Consider the following 15,624-nt stretch of genomic DNA (forward strand, 5'->3'; position numbering starts at 1 on the left):
CGTATTCGTCACATCACGTGACTTCCCCTGATGAAGTCACGTGATGTGACGAATACGCGTCGGGAACACAGAGTACACAGTAGGAGCAGCATCTGACGGACGGTGGACGAGCGCGGCGTTCGTTGCTACGGGACCGCCCTGAGACTGCCCCATGTGAGTCTTTTACTTATCTATTTGTTTTAATAAATTTATTTGCTGCATGGTTTATGCGATGTGCCCCCCCTCTCTTCTTCCATCCCCGCTCATATACCTCATCATGAGCGGACGGCTCATATGTTGCTAAAAAGAAACTGACAGCTGGAAGAAGATTGGGATACGAGCTCGGCGCTCGTGGAGATAGGCACACGCTCCTCATACACTCCTGTAAGTTGTGTAAGTGGACAATCAGCCACTGCTTATTTTTGGGCACTATGTCTCCTTATTGCCTGTAAGAAGATAAAGCTACAACTTTTACACCATTGTCTTTACATATATGTACCACGATCGAGACAAGCAGATATCCAGTTAACAGCCTGCTGGTACAGTGATTGTCTCAGGGTTTGTATGTGAGCAGAGAGGTAAGCCTTCTGATTCACTATTGGTGAAGGGTACACGTTGTGTGGACCTACCCAAGCACGCACCTCCACTCACCTGAGTTTGAATTTTTTTCACTTATCTATTATCAGTCACTGTACCTGTTTATTTGTTGGACTGTACTCCAATACTGTCCATAACACTTCACTCTCTTTCAAGTTTTACCAAATCGGATATTTGTTTATTTCTATTAATCGCTTGGGGAGTTTTTTGTTCGAACTGTTCACTTATCATTGATAATTTGAAGATTCTTTATATGTGTTTTAGATACACTATTTAGGCTAGACCACACCTATTTCACGTTTCATTGTGGGTTATCCCCACCGTGTCAATATACTTACTATCTCACGGCCCACTATCCACGGATTTTTTGTCACCCCACCCCCCTTTTTTTACTTTTTTTTACTTTTGTGTTCAGTGTTCGCCTATCACGGAGGCCCTCTCGTCCGAGGACGAGAGGGCCTCCGTGATAGGCGGACACTAAACACAGGACGAGAGGGCCTCCGTGATAGGCGGACACTGAACACAGTGCCTCATGGGAAGTTGAGTATTCCGCCTATCACGGAACAGAAGACGTAGGAGGCGCGGCTTTTGAAAAAACATACGGCCGCGATTCTGCATGTCTTAGGATAAGGTAAGATGTTAGGTTACCATCGTATAAGACAACCCCCGACTTTCAAGAAGATTTTAAGGGGTTAGAAAGTCGTCTTATACGCCGGAAAATACGGTAGCTATCCTTAACCTACCTCAATTATCAAAGTGTCTGATATGAGAACAATATTGCTTACTGGCACCCAGTCAGGTTCTTCTATTTATTTTCCTACTGTCAAATTTCAGCACAGATTTTCTGTGAGACAACTGATATAGTTTCTATTTTAGGAACTTTAAAGTGGTTGTAAACCCTTATGCCGCGTACACACGATCTGGCTTTTGCCAAATAACATCGGAATTCCGATAAAATTCCATCGAAAAAAATAGAACATGTTCTATATCTAAACTCAGATGGAATTCATCAGAATTTCCGATGAAAAACTCAGATGGGGCTACACAAGATTGGAAAATCCGATGAAAAAAGTCAGTCGGACTTTTTCCATCGGAAATTCCAATCGTGTGTACGGGGCATTACAGACCACTTTAACCTACAGGTAAGACTAGATTAAGGCTTACCTGTAGGTGCAACAAATATCTCTTAAACCTACACAGTTTAGGAGATATTTGCAGAAAAGTCTGCACTGATATCTATGGCGCATGTACGCCGTAGAAAACGGTGCAGGTGCACTGAGCGTGCCGTTAGTGAAGGCGATCGTGCCGTTACTGACGGCTCCTGTGCACATGCGCCGGAGTGACGGTATCGCGGCTCGGCCAATCACACCCCCGGAGCTGCGATACCCGGAAGTCACTCGGGTATCATGGTGGCGGTGAGGAGAGGAACGAGAGTCACTTCAGGGGCTTCGATCTCAGGTCCTCAGCTCATTATGCCTTTCTCTTGTTTTTTTTTTTTTAAGAAATACTGTATTTATTGGCGTATAACACTCACTTTTTTACCCTGAAATTAGAGAGTAAATGGTGCCTGCGTGTTATACGCAGGGGGCTGGGGAAAGTGTTTTTCCTGAAACTTCCCTCTTAAAGTTAGGGTGCGTGTTATACGCCTGTGCGTGTTATACGCCGATAAATACGGTATTTTAGAGGTTTTACTTCCTCTTTAATGCAGTGTCCTGGAAATGTTCTCCTCCTTTACCTTACCATCTATCTGTGTTGTCTTTCAGGAGAGGCATGCTGCTCTGGTCCGCAAGAACAAGGAGATCCAGGAAGAATTATCTGGCTGAACACAGATGACGACTAGTCTCCTATTTGCCTATATTTACGGATCATGCGATAACGATATGGAAAATGTTTGACATCACAAATAAAAAAGAAAACCAACAAGAACTCATTATGAACAAAACATAAAAAAACTTCAAAAGTGTGGTCTCTTTGCAGAATGATTTGCTTCATGTTATGAAAAAAAAAATAAAAAAAAAGTGGGTCTTATTTTGTAAATATTTACATTTTTGTTAAAAAATTACAAGTATTGCATTATGCAAGTTATTTCATAATCTTACATGTCCTGTAACAGGCTTTAGGTGTTGTCTGTTTCTTCTGAATCAAGTTTGCAGAATCCTTCCAGAATTTCGTGTCCAATCTAATAATCTCATTTCCTGCTGTTTTTCTTTGGAAAGTAATTTACGTATAAGTACTGATGAGGTTAGTGGTGGTAGGAAGGCCAACTGTCACTAAGCTATAGCACATATTTTGTAAGCTTTCCACTTTGTTAATTCAGTCTTTCTATCCTGAGTACAATGATGTTACTTAATGTCAGTGTCCAGACAGATTCTTTATGTCAGAAAAACAATGAAAATCTCTTTTCCTTGTGAGTCATGGTACATCGTTACAGTAGTTTCCAGTGTGGGCTAAACTGCTATTCCATTCATTTATACAATTTGTAGCACCTGGACAACAGGTATCACTTGGGCTTCATGTTCAAAGTCTAAATAAAGAGCCTTTGTTTTTTTTCATTTTATACCAACCACTCAGATATTCCCTTTATAAAGCCCCAAGTGCCACAAAAAACAAAACAAATAGGAAGCTCTGATTGGTTGCCATGGATAGCTAGGCTCCTTCAGACATCCTCGGCCATAAGGTCCATTAGCATTGTTTAGTTATCAAGTGAAATGCAGCCAAGAGGCAAATAGGGTTTTGATTTTAACACGATACCTTTAGCAAAAACACCAGTAGAGATAGCAAATAAGATGAAACAACAATGATGCATAGGGGCCCTCTAATATGCAAAAATGGGTCTTGTTCTCCTAGCAATAGCTCCCTGAAATCTGTCATGGGGAACACGTCAATGACGTCTGTTGCCATCAAAGGTTTTCTTTGTACGACATAACACATGCTCTTAACAATACCTCTATGTGAGATCTGTAAGATTACTTGTTCTACCAGGAGAAACTTGCCTTTTTCTCAGCAGTATGAGGGTTACCTTTTTAAGCAAAAAAAATAACCTGAATATGTAACCAGTAAATCTACAGGGATCATTAGACAGGGTGCACGTGCCAAGTGTGGAATTGCCTAACAGCCGCAGAGTGTCAAACATAGTTGCGATTTTGAAATTGTTTCTTGCCCCATTGAAATTGCTGCCTGCATATTCTACTCTTCATTAGTGCTATTTCCTGTATGTCATTGTGAGCAAGCTGTGGTTAATAAAGAATTGGGGTTCTGAGATCTTATACATGCCTCTTGGCTTGTTTGTTATTTCTTTGTCATTTGGTTCTTTTTTAAATAAAGTGAACCTATACAGGCAGTCCCTGAGTTACGAACACAATAAGAGCCGGTTCACACTGGGGCGACTTGCGATCCAACTTCATGTCGCCTCAAGTCGTCCCAAGTCGTGCTGTAGAGAAAAACAATGTAAGTGAATGGGAGCGGTGTTAATACACACGACTCAAGGCGATCCGACTTCAGAAAAGGTTCCTGTTCTACTTCAATCCGACTTGTAGGCGATTTGTACCCATTGATTTCAATGGAAGTCGCCTCAGAAGTCGGATCACTGTCTTAACTGAAGCTACTTTCCAGGAAGATAACATACATTTCTCAGGCAAACCCCTCCCTCCCCCTCCCTCTCCCAGAGATGATTGTTGTTTTATTGGCCACTGGAATGTCTCCTGTCCTGGAGACGACTTCAAGTCGTGTTGTAAATCTCCCCAGATCGCCCTGTGGTTCATGTTCAAGTCGTGTTGGAGTCGCCTCTGAAAGTCGTGCTGGAAGTCGTGTCGCCCTAGTGTGAACCGACTCTCTGGACTGTAGGTTTGTTCGTAAGTTGAAGTTGTTTATAAGTCGCAACACTCCATTCAAGTGATATGCCTAGTACACACGATCGGGTTTCTGAAAAGACCATCGGAAAACCCGAGGGGAAAACCGTGAACCGGCTCGGTCACTTTTCCCCTTGTACACAAAGCCGGTTTTCAGGAAAACTGCCTGAGAGCTTAGGTCGGGAAAACCGGCCGTGTGTATGCTCCACAGCAGCGTTTCCCCATAGGAAAACTGCGGGAAAAAAAATCATTTTCTAATATTTTTACCGCAGTTTTTCTGTTGGGAAAACTGCTAGGGAGCATACACACGGCCGGTTTTCCCGACCAAAAGAAAACATGACAGTTTTCCCGTCGGGCATAACTTCCGGTCGCCTGTGCATGGATGTACGATGTGGGATGTCATTTAGCGCTTGTAGTCGTTCCTCATAATTAAAATGCTCCAGTCCCCATAATAATTTAGTTGCCCTTCTCTGGACTCTCTCGAGCTCCAGCACATCCTTTCTGAGGATTGGTGACCAGAACTAGGGGGTTAGGGGTTTATATAAGGGTTATGTTTTTTTATTTCTTTATTAATGCATTTATTTATTTATTAATGATTATTATTTCTTTCATTTAATTATTGCATTTGAGCAGAAAAATGCTCAAAAACGCTTGAATCAAGCATTTCCATACATTTCTATGGAACTAAAAAAGGCTTCAAAAATACACCAATCTGCCCGATTCGAGCAAAAAAAAAAAGCTCCATGACTTTTTTGAGCTTCAGGAGACTTGTAGTGGAGATGTCAACCCACTCCATAGAGAATAATAAAACAATTTCTCCTCCAGCATTTTGGAACCTTCGAGCTGTCAGTGTTGCCTTAGTTCGGCCCAGCTACGGCAGCTGCAACAGTAATGCACTTCTTTGTAGCTACTTTCAATATCTTATACTTGTCATCCCCCATCTTTAGCCGCTTAAGGACCGCCCCATGTACATATACTGTGGCATGGTGGCCCGTAAACGCGAAATCATGTACCTGTACTTGATTGTTTTCTTCGGGCTCTGGGGCACTTCGCTGTGTCCAATCACAGCAGGAGCCAACCCAGCGATTGTTTCGAGAAAGGCAGAACGGTGGTCTGCCTATGCAAACAAAGCAGATCACCATTTTGCTAGTAAGAAAGACAGAGATGCTAAGCAGGAACACGATCTCTGTCTTTTTTCAGTTAAACTAGCCCCCACACAGTAAGAAATCACTCCCAGAGAACACAGTTAGCCCTCACCCCTGATGTTAACCCCTTCTCTGCCAATGTCATTAGTGCAGTGACAGTGCATTTTTTTATCACTGGTCCCCAAAAAGTGTCACTTAGGGGGTTATTTACAAAAGGCAAATCCACTTTGCACTACAAGTGCAAACTACAAGTGCAAAGTGCACTTGAAAATGCACTGAAAGTGCACTTGGAAGTGCAGTCGCTGTAGATCTTCCTTACTGGTAGAAGGCTGCCCTCTAGTTCTGGAACATACAGCACTTTCTTTATAAGGCTACTCTGCTTGTCTCCTTGTGGTGTAATGCAGTTCAGGAAGCCCTGGCCTTCACCTTCTGAAGTGACGCTTTTCCCATTTGCTAGGAAACCGTTGTCTTTGCCACTCCATGATGTGTCTGTAGTTTCCTTTGTGATTGCTTTGACTCTTTTATGGATAGATCTAGCTTTGGCCGCTTGGCTTTACAAATAGAACAGTCATTTTTTAAGTGACCGGTCCTTTTACAGTGAAAACAGGTTCTGCTTTCTTTTTGTGCTTTGTGCCTTTGTACATCGTGAGAGCTTTGTCATCATGGTGCGTATTTTCTTTCCTTCTGTCATATTCATCGATTAATTTCCTTTTGACATATTCCAGTGTCGGCTCCTTCTAGGGTCTGGTTTCTAAAGCATTAATAAGAGTAGTAAATGTCTCTGGAAGACTGCATAGGAGCAGGGAGATTGGTTATCTTTAGTTATGGTTATCTTTGATGTTCTCTCCGATGGCACGTAGCTGCGCTATGATCTCTAGCATAGCTTTCACATGGTCACACATTTGCTGGCCTCCTTCAGGTCTCATCCTGTATATCTTTTTAAGCAGAAATAACTTTCTGTTTAGACTTGAACGCTCATGCAGTTTCCCTAATTAAGTCCACATGCCTTTGGCCAGTCTCTGTAAATTTGAGGGGTTGATCTGAAATGAGGGGAAGCTTTGCTGATTTTATCATCCAATCGTGCAAGCTAAAATGCTGTCCCCATGCAAGAAAAATAAAAAACAGCATTTTAGCTTGCATGGTTGGATGATAAAATCAGCAGAGCTTCCCCTCATTTCAGATCTACCCCTCAAATTTACAGAGACTGCCCTTCCAAGTGAACTTTCAGTACAATTCCAAGTGCATTTTGCACTTGTAGTCTGCACTTGTATACTGCAAAGTGGATTTGCCTTTCATAAATAACCCCCTTAGTGTCATCTATGTCTGCTGCAATATCGCAGTCCCGCTAAAGATCGCTGTTTGCCGCCATTACCAGTAAAAAATAATATTAAAAAAAAAAGTCAATAAATCTATCCCATAACTTTTGCGCAAACCAATCAATATACGCTAATTGTTGGAAGAAGCAACAGCAAGTAGCTATCTATATTGTGAACTATATATATATGTATTATACCTATCTATACAGTAGGTGGCACTGCAGTATTATAGTGTGTATTCTCTGTGGATGTACCTTCTGTATCTAAGTGTGCACTTGTATTGTCCTGTTTTCTGTAAGACATGCATTGCTAATCCTCCATGAAAGGAAATTATTCTCTGCATACAAGTTTCCAAGTGCATGATTCAATAACCTGCTAATAGGTTATGTGTCCCAGGCACCCAGGCATTGGAGAGGATATCACAGGCACCCAAAAGCACCCAGAGGCACTGGAAAGAATACTCAGTGAGTACAGCAAGCCAGTGAATACTGTATACAAGCTACTGAAACATGGCAAGTGGTTCAGATGTAAAGTTTGCAATTGCAAAGCTGAACAATGCCAATTACCAGCTGTGGAAGTTCAAGATAGAAGCGCTTTTGAACAAGGATCACTTGTAGACAAGCCCACAGACGGAGAGATGGAGGAATGGGACAGGAAAAATAGGCAGGCAAAAGCAACTATTAGCTTTCTAGTGGAAGATGACCAGCTTATCCACTTAAAGAGGTTGTAAAGGTTTTTTTTTTTTTTCTAAATAGGTTACTTTAAGCTAGTGCATTGTTGGTTCACTTACCCTTTCCTTCGATTTCCCTTCTAAATGTTTTTTTTTCTTTGTTTTCTTTGTCTGAATTTCTCACTTCCTGTTTCTCCTCAGTAAGGTGTTCAGTAAGCTGTTCTAAATGACTTTTCACCGCTCTGATGATGGTGGAAAGCTTACTAAGGAAAAACAGGAAGTGAGAAATTCAAACAAAGAAAAAAAACATTTAGAAGTGAAATCGAAGGAAAAGGTAAGTGAACCAACAATGCACTAGCTTATAGGAACCAATTTAGAAAATAAAAGACGAACCTTTACAACCCCTTTAAGAACAGAGAAAATGGCCAAAGGCATGTGGACTTCATTACAGAAACTGCAAGAACGATCAAGTCTAAACAGAAAGTTTTTTCTGCTAAGAAAGTTATACAAGATGAGACCTGAAGGAGGCCTGAAAATGTGTGACCATGTGAAAGCTGTGCTAGAGATCATAGCGCAGCCATCTGAGAGAATATCAAAGATAACCATAATGTTCCCTGCTCCTCTGCAGTCTTCCAGACATTTACTGCTCTTATTAATGCTTTAGAAACCAGACCCGAAAAGGCGCTAACACTGGAATATGTCAAAAGGAAATTAATCGATGAATATGACAGAAGAAAAGAAAATACGCACCGTGATGACAAAGCTCTCATGATGTACAAAGGCACAAAGCACAAAAAGAAAGCAGAAAATGTTTACATTGTAAAAGGACCGGTCACTTAAAAAATGACTGTTCTATTTGTAAAGCCCGAGCAGCAAAAGCTAGATCTATCCATAAAAGAGTCAAAGCAATCACAAAGGAAATTGCAGACACATCATGGAGTGGCACCTTTAAAGTAACACAAAGCGGCAAGCCACGCAGCTGGTGCATAGACTCAGGTGCGACAAGCCACATGACTAGCGATGAGACCTTCTTCACAAACATTGATTACAGTGCAAAAGACAAAGTTTTCCTTGACAACAAGAAAAGTGTCACTTCAGAAGGTGAAGGTCAAGGCTTCCTGAACTGCATTACACCACAAGGAGACAAACAGAGTATCATTATAAAGAAAGTGCTGTATGTTCCAGAACTAGAGCAGCCTTCTCAGTGAAAAGTCTTGCAAACAAAAGTCTCACAGTTATTTTCCAGGGTGATGAATGTAAAATTCACAATACTGTAATAAGTGATTCCTTGCAAAATCAACTATACAGGCTCATCACCACAGACCAGCAAGCCAATATAGTCTCTAATGACCTACACAGAAAATGTATTCACTCATGGCACAGGTGGCTGGGACACAGAAGTCCAGAAGCTATACAGGACATTATAAAAAGAAGAAGATTTGACAAATAACGCCTTGCAAAGTGCTTATGAAATACAAGTGCTGTATTAAAGCAAAAGCCACACATGCACCCCTTCCACAGGCGTCTCAAAGAAAAACTACCCACCCCCTGCAGCTCATACAGAGTGATGTATGCGGTCCAATGAAAGCTCCCATGTCAGGTGGGAACAGATATCTACTGACTTTCATTGATGATTATTCCAGGTACACAACTACTTATCTGATGAAACACAAGAATGAAACATCAGAGAAACTTCAAGAGTTAATTGCCATGTCTAGCAACAAATTCCAATGCAAAGCAGGAATAATACGCACTGACAATGGTGGAAAATACATAAGCAAAAACGCCAGACAACCACACCATACACTCCTGAACAAAACGATGTAGCAGAAAGTAATCACACTCTTAAAGAAATGCCTAGATGCATTTCGTCGGATGCCAACCTACCTCACAAGTACTGGGGAGAAGCAGTCATGACTGCAACCTACCTACAGAACATACTACCCTCAAGAGCCATTAAAAGTACTCTATTCGAAATGTGGCATGGATCAAAGCCTAACATAGGACACATCACAGTTTTTAGATGTAAAGCATGCCTATATTCCAAGTAGAAAATGATCCAAGCTGCAGAACAGAGCCATAGAGGGCATTCTAGTAGGCTACAGTGAGGAAACTAAGGGTTACAGAATCCTACACCCAAATACTGACAAAGGGACAATAAGCCATAGTGTTTATTTTCATGAGAGCCCATCACCAGAAACACTGATCCCTGAAAGCTGTGAAGTGAAGCAAACCAGAAGAAAAGGTCGACCAAAGTGAACCTTTGCAGAGGAGTCAGAACAAGAGGTTGCCTAAATCAAGTTTCCCTCACCAGACCTGCTGAACTGCCCTAATTCAGAAGATCCATTCGGACTACAAAGGGAATACCACCCCGCAAGCTGTCATACACTGTCAAACACACAGCATACTTGAACCAACATCCTGGGAAGACATAGAAAAACTGCCAAAACCTGAAGCCAATAAATGGAGAAAGGAAGTAGAAGAAGAGTTAAAGTCACTTTAAGAAAATAACACTTGGACACTCACGTTGCTCCCTCCTAAACACAAAACTATAGAAAGTAATTTGTCTTTCAAAGTAAAGTCAGACGCAGAAGGGAATATCCACAAATACAAAGCCAGACTAGTTGCCAAGGTTGACTCACAGAAATTCAGTGAAGATTACGATGAAAAATTCACTCCCATCAGAGCGCTTCTTAGTGTTGCACCCGGAAAGGGCATGCAAGTCAAACACCCAGACGTTAAAACTGCTTTCCTATATGGAGACATTAAGGAAGATCATATGCAAGATGCAAAGGAAGTGAAAACTCATATGGAATCTAAAGATCAATGAAACAGAAAACGTGCTACTCAACAATGACATGTATCGCAGAGCAATCGGTAAACTGCTATATGTTGCCACTTTGACAAGACCAGACATAGCGCAGCAGTGGGCATACTATGCAGGAAAGTCTCTACTCCCTGTCAGCATGACTGGAACGCAATAAAAAGAGTGATATAATACCTTAAAGGAACAATTCAGATGAAGTTACGGTTACCAGCAACATCAGATCCAAAACTGGTCGGGTATGTGGATGCTGATTGGGCCAGGGACTGCACAGACCACAAATCCACAAGTGGATTCATCTTCCAGTGTGGGGAAGGAACCAAAAGTTGGTCTAGTCGAAATCAAGCAACTGTCAGGCCCCGTACACACGTCCGAGAAACTCGACGAGCAAAACACATCGTTTTGCTCGTCAAGTTCCTTGTGAAGCCGCCAAGGATCTCGGCGAGCCAAGTTTCCCCATTGACTAAGGAGGAAATAGAGAACATGTTCTCTATTTGGCTCGACGAGTTCCTCGTCGGTTTCCTCGGCCAAAAGTGTACACACGACCGGTTTCCTCGGCAGAATACGGCTCCCATCGAGTTTCTGGCTGAATTCTGCCGAGAAACTCGGTCGTGTGTACGGGGCCTTACTCTATCTTCAACTGAAGCAGAGTACATTGCAGCAGCACACGCACGTCAAAAAGCAATATGGAATTGTCAACTCTTTTTGTGGACATTGGGATAGACATGTCAAAACCAATTCCTATTTTGGAAGACAACCAGGGATGTATAAAGCGTATGCAATCAGAAAGGGTCAATCCTAGGACCAAACACATTGACGTCAAGTTTTATTTACCGAGGGACAATCAAGAGCAAGGTGTTTTTTACATTCAATACTGTCCATCAGAGGAGATGACTGCTGATACGCTCACCAAGCCTTTATTGAAGGAACGTCATAATAATTTTTTTCCAGAAGAAGCTGAATATTATTTGAAATAGCACATGCTGTTGAGAAGGAGTGTTGAAAGAAGTTACAGCAAGTAGCTTTCTATATTGTGAACTATATATATATGCATTGCTAATCCTCCATGAAAGCAAAGTATTCTCTGCATACAAGCTTCCAAGCTCATGATTCAATAGCCTGCTAATACTTATTAGGATTTTTTTTTTTTTTTTTTACCAAAAACATGTAGTAGAATACATATTGACCTAAATTCAAATGAGATTAAAAAAAAAAAAATATTGGATGTGTTTTATAACAGAACGTAAAAAATATTGGGGCAGATTCATCAAGAGATACGACGGCGGATCTCCTGATCCGCCGTCGTATCTGTGAGAGCCGACGGTCGGATCTGTGAGATCCCACGGTCGGATCTATGCGACTGATTCATAAGAGTCAGTTCCGCATAGATCTCCCTTAGATCCGACTGGTGTAAGTGACTTACACCAGTCGAATCTTAGGCTGCAATCTCCCGCCGGCCGCTAGGTGTCGTCCCTTTTTTTTTACACGTTGCATATGCAAATGAGGAGAACCGCCGATTCACGTCCGTACGCCCGCCCGTCGCTCTTTTTCAACGTCGTTTGCGTTCGGCTTTTTCCGGCGGATAGTTACCCCTGCTAATATGAGGGGTAGCTAATGTTAAGTATGGCCGACGTTCTCGCGCCAAGTTCGAATTTTTTTACGTCGTTTGCGTAAGTCCATCGGGAAAACGGATGGCCGTAAGTAACCTAGCCGCCGAAAACAATGACGTCCTAGCGACGTCATTTGGAGCATGCGCACTGGGCTTTTTCGCCGGCGACACATGCGCAGTTAAATCGGCGCGGGAACGCGCCTGATTTAAATTGTACACTCCCCCTAGCCACGGAATTTGCATTCCGCCGGGGGGAGTTAGGATCTGATGGTGCAATTTGCGAGGTAAGTGCTTTATGAATCATGCACTAGCCTCGCTAAATTGTACCGCGGATCGTAAAACAAGTAGATCTAGCGGATCTAAAGATCCGCTGATCTACATGAATCTGGCCCATTGTCTTTTTTTTCAAAAGTGTTTTTTGTTTATAGCGCAAAAAATAAAAACCACAGAGGTGATCAAATACCCCCAAAAGAAAGCTCTATTTGTGGGTAGAAAAGGGAAACATTTTATTTGGGTACAGTGTCCCACGACTGCACAATTTTTAGTTCAAACAACGCAGTGCAGTATCACAAAAAATAGCCTGATTAGGAGGGGGGTTAACCTTCTGGAGCTGAAGTGGTTAACCTAACAAAGAAAAATGTATCTTATTTTTATATTTGTACAGCACTTAGAGCATTGTAAGTGGTTTAAGAAATGGGACACTCCAACTTTCTTAAGGCATACTATCTAGAATGAAGACCATGACACTGGACATGAAAGATCATTACTGGACAAAAGAGAACACATTGTACAAGAAGGCTTCCTAGTGCAACTGGAAACGGGCAACCTCAACACAGGGACAATGCTAGTATTGATAAATATGAGAAACAGAAATTACTGGTTGGCAGTAAGATTGTAGGCACATGGGCATAAAACACACTATTATCCAAAAAAAAAAAAACAAGAGACACAAATATACCAGATAGAATAGAGAATATATGAGAACAAAATCCAATAGGCATCAAAAAGAACAAAACAGCAATAAGGCAACTAAGGAACTGAAAAACATGACCCTGGCCTAGATAATGCCAGAGAGAATACAGGTACAAAATCCTTTTGTTGCTAAGCAAAAAATGGGCAAAAATACTAGATAAAAGAAAGAATTTCACATGACATGGGAAGCACCTAATCTACGTTGTAATACCAGGATTTCCAGAACTATAAGAAAATGCCAACATGGCTCTCAGTTTCAACAAAATAACATCTGTTGATATACTGGGATGTAGTGGCGGCTGGTGCTCAATTATTTTTTTTTGGGGGGGGGGGGGACAAACTTAAAAAAAAACAAAACATCAATTGCAGCCTCACTGTGCCCAAACGCACCTACTGTGCCCATAAATTGCTGCCACTGTGCCCATCAAACGCAGCCACTGTGCCATCAAACGCAGCCACTGTGCCATCAAACGCAGCCACTGTGCTCATCAAACGCAGCCACTGTGCCATCAAAAGCAGCACTGTGCCCAAACGCAGCCAGTGTGCCCCATCAATTGCCATCAGTTTGCCCCATCAAATGCTGCCAGTGTTCCCCCCGCCCAGCACTTACCTGTCTCGGGTCAGCACTGTCCTCCACGCTCCCTCCGAGTCCTCGATGTCTTCTCCTGTCCTCTTTTGCTATGATTGGACGCCTGTTAGGTGTCCCATCTCAGCGTCTGTCGCTTCAGCCAATCAGGTGACAGGTAACCAGACCCGGTGCACCTGATTGGCTGAAAGGCGGGTCAGTGTTAGGGAAGCAAATTAATTCTATTCCCTAACACAATACTGTGTAAACAGCGAACACACAGCAGTGCGCCTGCTGTTTACCAATTTGAAAGCCCATTAGAGCCCATGGCTCTAATCAGGACGCCTATTAGAGCTGACGGCTCTAATCAGGCACTTCCAAAAACACCCCCGCCGCTGTAATTCAGATTTCCTGTGCCCGACAAGAGGCTGGACAGCGGAATGGGGGCGGCAGCGGCAACAATAGATTCATGCAATGCATGAATCTATCTATTGGTGATTGACGGGTGCAGGAGAGGGGGGCAGCACTCTTGCGCCCTCTATGGACGCACCGCCACTGCTGGGATGCCTGTATTCCTGCTTTTGGTGCTTTATGCTTTGGTACGTTACTGTATGTATTGTTTATAATATTACTATTTTATTAATTATTATTACTTTCAAGCTGTCATTATTGGCACAACACAACTGTTTATGATGGATTGTGAATTATAAATATAGTACTGCCAAACCCTGCCTGTGTACAGTTTAGATCTTTTAAAGAAGTCTTACCGTAAAAATATTTTTCCATCCTGTCCCGTTTTGGTAGGTGCTATGGTTCAAGAGCTAGCATGGTCACTAGTGTGACCCCCATCCACTCCCCTCACTACTACATGACAATGCTGCTCTGTAGGAGAAAAAAATCGAATTATTAGCACAAAAACAGCAGCCTCTTAGCCTATTCTGAGGGAGGGGGAATATCAGACCATCCACCTGGAAAACATCCAGGGGCATGCACACAGCAGAGGGGTAGAGACAAGTGAGCCCTGCTAAGCTCCACAATAACAATGATAAGTCAATAGACATGAATGGGAAGAGGGCACATCAGAGCTCGCCTGTTTTTAATTTGTCACGTACCTGGTTGGAGGCCGAAGTGCTGAGGGGGCTCCCCTTGCGGCTAAGGGCAGAACACACCTAGGGAATGCAGTGCGCAAAGAAGCACCGGTTGCCAGTTGTAGTAGTCTGCAGAGATGATCACTGGATGGCAGCAGGAATAAACAGGATGTGCTGCAGGGCAGCTTCAGGCATACTTGGCAGCAGTGTAAATAGGAATCAGAACCAAAATCCAGGCGGGGAGTCATACACGGTAGATCCTTCAGTAGCATAGGCACATAGCAGAAACTGGAACAAGCCGGGATCATACACAAGTAGACAGATAATAGCAGAGTCGTGAGCCAAGCCGAGGTCAAATACAGTTGATCAAGCAGAAGCAAAGCCAGTAGTTTAAGACAGGGGTCAGAGCCAGGATTTAAGATGAAGCAGGTCAAAGGGCAAGCCGGGTCGGTAACAGGAAGTCCAAGATCAGGATACACAATCCCCATTGAAAACGTCAAACTTGGGAGCTGCGGTGGCTCAACGCGATTGGCACTGCGCTGACAAGCCATTCACCTCTGCAGCTAGGGGTTCGGATCCCGGTCTCGGCTACATGTGAATTTAGTTTGGTGGTCTCAGCCCGGCTCCCGGTGGGTGTGCTATGCGAGGTAAGCCTGCGCTTAGTACGCCCACCCCCCTCCCACAAAAACCACCACACTTACACTCGAAATTGGGTTAACATCACGCACTTTGACCACGCGGTCTCTAAAAAGAGAGGCGAAGGACTAACGGGGCTGGTTGAGCGGGCTAATCCTCTCACTCCCTTATAGGGAGTCCCTCTGCCTCGTTGGGCTTCAAAGCGGAGCAGGTAGGGCGGGCTGTGAGGGAGGACCCCCTCACACACCTGCCATTGCCACCCGGGGCATGGAGAAAGGTGGCAGATTGCCAAACTTATGACGAAACGCGTCTGGGACGGCGTGCAGTGACGTCACCGCGTTCAGCGACCGACATTTGTTTGTGTACATGCTCGCA

At 43.1% G+C, this 15,624-nt stretch overlaps 1 protein-coding gene across 1 annotated transcript in view; it reads left to right on the top strand.

Annotated features, from left to right (window-relative positions):
• Positions 1-3,842, top strand: part of STMN2 (stathmin 2) — a 71,562-nt gene extending 67,720 nt beyond the window's left edge. The window contains exon 5 of the mRNA XM_040354480.1: positions 2,340-3,842. Coding sequence (XP_040210414.1) covers positions 2,340-2,399 — 60 coding nt within the window. The 3' untranslated portion in view covers positions 2,400-3,842. The remainder of the gene's footprint in view (positions 1-2,339) is intronic.
• The last annotated feature ends 11,782 nt before the right edge of the window (positions 3,843-15,624 follow it).

This window comes from Rana temporaria, chromosome 5 (assembly GCF_905171775.1).
Source record: "Rana temporaria chromosome 5, aRanTem1.1, whole genome shotgun sequence".
Lineage (NCBI taxonomy): Eukaryota > Metazoa > Chordata > Amphibia > Anura > Ranidae > Rana > Rana temporaria.